Source organism: Triticum aestivum, chromosome 2A (assembly GCF_018294505.1).
Source record: "Triticum aestivum cultivar Chinese Spring chromosome 2A, IWGSC CS RefSeq v2.1, whole genome shotgun sequence".
NCBI lineage: Eukaryota > Viridiplantae > Streptophyta > Magnoliopsida > Poales > Poaceae > Triticum > Triticum aestivum.
Window position 1 is genome coordinate 78,249,125 of NC_057797.1, and position 4,775 is coordinate 78,253,899.

The window sequence follows — 4,775 nt, forward strand, 5'->3', positions numbered from 1 at the left end:
TCGATTATGATGAACAACAAAGTATAAGAAGCAAGAAACTAGGGTAAATGATAAATAATACTCACAAAGTAGTAATGGATGTGTTTGATCGATTGTGTGTTGTTCAATCGTCTGTAATCCCTCCTATATTTATGGGAAAACTGAAATTTTTTGTGCAAGAAAAGGTTTTAGAATCCTATCTCGGCCCTTAGATCTTGCATGATTCAGACGAGTGCACCCAGAGCCTATGAATCCCTCTGGATGGGCTCTGGGCCAAGTCAACATGTTTCTATATTGGCTAGGAGGGCGTCCGAAACCATTTCGTTTGGTCTTGAAAATGGTTGCACATATCTAGGTTGGTCCGAAGAGCGTAGATGGTTTCACACTTTTAGATTGCCCCGAATGGCGTCATGAGTTTCTAGGTGAACTCATGGCGAGCTATCATCTTGTCCTAATTCACTAGAGGGCGCCCGGAGCCTCCACACGAGATCCAGGCAAGGTGTTGTCAACAAATTGTTTAGGTACCAATTATCAAGTTGTATCTGTTAGTTGATCAAATATATATAAATGCAACTTGATTTAAAAGAAAAGGTTGATCTCTAACTAATTAATTTGTGTCTTTAGTTTGTAATGTCTAGTATGTCCTTGTTTCCATTATGTTTTGCTTCCTTGACGACATCAACAAGGTGGCGATGATGATGCGCTAGAATAAGGTCCCTCCGGCCTGTCACTACCTCAACTATGTCGATCCGGCGCTGACGAATGGCTAGGTCATTTTTTCCATTAGGTGTTGCTTCATTGACGATATCGGGAAGGTGGTGTTGACAATGATATGTTGGAATAAGGTCTCTCCAACCTCTCCCTACCTCGATGGTGTTCAATCCGAAGCTAATGAATGGCTTGTGAGTGTAGGGGCTACCAGATCTGTTAGCCCTTTTTGGATCTTGGCAGTTGGTGTATCAATCAAGAGAAGTAACTGTCTGGCATTTGGTGTGGCGACTTCGGCCTTTTTTCTATTTGCTTTGCGGCATAGTCGGGTTTCTCCAACCCTTGAACCGATGGTGAAGAATCACAAATTTGCGTTGCATGGGAGATCCCTAGCCGACGTTCATTAATCTGTTGTTAGAGATCTTGTTTCTAGTAGTGGATGGCTATTGCGTTATCTAAAGTCTTGTATGAGCGTTTACAGGCGCCTCTTTTCATTACTGTCAGTTTAATACAATTTTCAAGCTTCAATGGACGATGCACAATCGAGCGAGAAAAAATCGATTGGTATGGTTTCCATTGTAATTTTATTTGTTGGTGATCATTTGATGCTTTGTTGTCTTTTCATTTTCATTATGTATTAGTAGCTTTTTGTTTTCAATAACTATATACTCCAGTTATATGTGCTTAACCATTTTGCCCATGTGCACCCGAACTCAAAATAAGTTCCGGCCGCACCAATCCCTTCACACGAGTCACAACTCACAACGAGCCACAAGTTCCGACCTCTCTCCGATCCCCGCCGGCGCCGCTCCCAGCCCCGGCCCGGAATCCTGCCGGCGGTATGCCGCGCGGCCGCGACAAGCCGGCCACCGTACGCGTCTACACAGTATGCGACGAGTCCAAGTACCATTTCCCAGCCCTACCCCGGCATCTCCTCCTCCGCAGCACTGCCGCTAATCCAATCCTTCTCCCTCCCCGCTCGCCGCGGATCCCAAACCAACCGCAGGTACCTCATCGTCCGGAACGTGCCTTCGCTCGGGTGCGGCGACGAGCTCGGCACCCTATTCTCGTCGTACGGGCCGCTGGAAGAGTGAGCCATCCTTCAGCGACCTGAAAATTCACTTATTCTAACGTTTTGCGTTCAGTACCTTCCTTCCGAGTTTCGCTCTCACCATTTTGATATTCCTTTGTGAGTGATGTGTTTTTGTTTTGGTTCAGGTGCAAGGCCATGGATGCCGAGGACTGCGAGGAGTACACCGACGTCTTCTTCATCAAGTTCTCGCAGGTCAGCAACGCGAGGTGACTATTTCTGAATATGTACTGAAAACTGAAGGATGTAAGTAGCATGTTGAATTTGTTGTACTGTCAGTGTTTCGTGCTTATGCAATTGAGTGAAAAAAACAGAGGCTTATTATTCAGCATAATTAATGGAATGAACTGAGGAAAGGTGACTTGGGTAGGCATTCCAGAAGCAAAATTTAATAAGATACTGGTATACTTTGATGCCAGTATGTGTGCCTTTACTTGTGAATTGGGATTACCAAGATGTTAATCAAAGGAAGGGTTTGATTATTCCTTGGACCTTCTTTGAGGGCATGATTTTTAGTTCAGGTATTCTGCTTCAGTCTTTGGCACTTAGGGTAGCAAATCTGGAGCCAATAGTTTTAACAACCACCTGTTTCCTATCTTTTCTTTCATCAAAATTCATACTTCCTAATACCTAATACTTCTTTAAGTGAGGAATTGGCGCTGTAATTTACTCATTTTGCAGGTTCGCAAAAAGGAAGTTAGATGAGTCTGTATTTCTTGGCAACCGGCTGCAGGTGTCATATGCACCTCAATTTGAGAGTATTTTGGATACCAAGGAGAAACTGGAAGTCCGGAGAAAGGAAGTCCTCGGCCGAATAAGATGTATGCCATTTTTTACAAAGATATATCTTCGTCTTAGAATTTATTATTGTGATGACAGTATTTATTCCTTGGTTCTTCAATTGTTTGATTTATATATTTGCTTGCTTCAGCCTCTGTTGGAAGCAGATCAGAACGGTTAACTCAGTATTCTCCAGGGCAGGGATCTTCTAGTGGGAACTTGCATCATCATATGAGCCCCAATAAGAGGTTATTATTTCACATGTTGTCATTTGTTTCCGCTCTTTATTTAGTTCTGCGGTGTACAAATGATAATTAAAAGTTGGTCATAATTTGCTTGTCATATGATATTACATGCAGTTACTTCTTCCATCAAGTTTTTCTGGTCATGCTTTCCCTGAGCTTCTATGCATTTTCTTCTAGAACAATCAATGTGAATATTCAGACCTAGCAGTATCATCCAAACTCGAGATATGGATTCTTTTTTCTAGGGAATAGATCATATACAATCTTATTTTGTCTGAGGATTTGTACTACATCGCTTATACCTAATAAAAGGCTAGAGGTCCAGAAGAATACAGTGTGACTGTTCTCCGAGAAAAAGGTGAACACTTAGGTGACTGCTCGTCTAAAGACTCATCTTATCATCTTCAGGGAATACACAAAGACACTTCATGCTTCTCATATCGAAGATGTTCGTTTCAGTCATGTGTCCTCTAATAAGGTATGTAGTAGTAATACAATTTTCAGGCTGAAAACCAAGTTGTCCATTGATGGAAATTGGGCCATTTAGTAAGCAGACTAGATCGTGCTTTAAGGGAATTTTATTTTTAGAAAAGCTAGGGAGAAGCTCTGGTCAACTAAGATGCATTACTGCTAGAAAGACAGCATTAGTGCGCTTGCTCATGTGAAGTACTCGGCGAGGGCAAAATCCGTAGTAGTTGGAATTGTGGATATCCTGCTGTGTGCAATCTAGCTCAGCTCATTAGTGCGGCACATCATCCATTAGGATTTTCCAACAAACCCCTTTTTACCTTTTCATGGCTTGTGATTTTCTTTCCTTTCATGAAATGCCTTTTGATCAATTTGTGGTGGACTTGCCTTTTGATCGCAGGACTATTTTCCATCCGAGTCGATGATTGCAACTGTAAATCTTGTGAGGCAGAAGCTTGATAAGGTAAAAGTATATATGTGTTACTGTTATGTGTTATCTATCGCCTAACATGCCACATGGATAAGCTAAGAGTTTTATTTTTTTTTTCAAAATAACAGATACAGTCCGGCAGTGATGGTTCCAATGCTGTAGCTGCGTCCAAGAAACCAAAGGGTCGATGACCGTAGGCGCATTTGAATCACTGGATGGCGTGGAGCACGCGTTAGGAATTATGTGGCTTACTCCACTTTGTAGCCTTCCCTTTGTGCATCGTCCTACTTGATTCTTAGAAGTTAGAACTGGCCAGCTGAGATTGTTGTACCAGTCTTTTCTCTTTATGCAAATGCCAATTTTCTTACCTGATACAACTTTGAACTTTCGCACCTGATACTTGGTCTTTGTAAAAAAGAAAGAAAAGGCCACTGAAAAATAACGAAGCGACGATGATGTTTCTCGAGGAAATACTCACAAAGCAGAAGCATGTTCTTTTTATCGCTGGAGGCATGCTAAACCAAATTAATATTTGTCATTCAGTTTCATCCTGGATTAGAAACAACAAAATTACAAAAATGGTTTTCTCTAGAATGGAAAAGAACAGAGAGGGGCTCAGCGCTCACGTGCTCCCAGGGGACGGCTCAGGCGAAACCCTACCGCTGCCCCTGCACCTCCTCCTATCCAGCCACCCGCCGTTGACGGAGGAAGGTGCCGGGCAAAGCCCTACGTGGTGGACGGCGGCCGGTGGGTCCTCACCACGGCAGGCGCGGATGGCGGAGACGGAAGGTCGAGCATGGTTGACTAGGTGGTGGCACACGAGGGATTCGGGCCCTTATGCCCGGATCTGATGGTCGCAGCGGCGGTTGTCGTTGTATGGGCGACGACATCAGTTGGAGCGGTGTTGGGTGCTCCTTGTAGCGTCCAGAATCAAGGTGGTGGCCCCTCTTCTTCGACGATGGAGGGCTTCGGAGTCGTGTAGGTGACTCAGATGTTGGATCTCGAGCTGGTGACGACCTTTATGAGGCCAGCGGCGGTATGGGACGTCCACTCCATCAACAGATCAGTTTTGATG

At 43.9% G+C, this 4,775-nt stretch overlaps 1 protein-coding gene across 1 annotated transcript; it reads left to right on the forward strand.

Annotated features, from left to right (window-relative positions):
* Window positions 1-1,399: 1,399 nt before the first annotated feature.
* LOC123184823 (RNA-binding protein 48) lies at window positions 1,400-4,074 on the forward strand. The gene is made up of 8 exons (XM_044596877.1): window positions 1,400-1,590; window positions 1,694-1,777; window positions 1,906-1,986; window positions 2,459-2,598; window positions 2,709-2,805; window positions 3,211-3,280; window positions 3,671-3,733; window positions 3,829-4,074. Exons 1-8 carry the CDS (start codon window positions 1,529-1,531, stop codon window positions 3,889-3,891), a joined length of 660 nt encoding a protein of 219 aa, XP_044452812.1. The 5' UTR covers window positions 1,400-1,528; the 3' UTR covers window positions 3,892-4,074.
* Window positions 4,075-4,775: the final 701 nt, after the last annotated feature.

Excerpts from the sequence above, each read along its gene's own strand:
- LOC123184823 (XM_044596877.1), top strand. The coding sequence starts at position 1,529 with ATGCCGCGCGGCCGCGACAAGCCGGCCACCGTACGCGTCTACACAGTA. Across the intron at positions 1,591-1,693 it reads ACAGTATGCGACGAGTCCAA|GTACCTCATCGTCCGGAACG; the intron begins GTACCATTTCCC and ends AACCAACCGCAG. Across the intron at positions 2,806-3,210 it reads CATATGAGCCCCAATAAGAG|GGAATACACAAAGACACTTC; the intron begins GTTATTATTTCA and ends TATCATCTTCAG.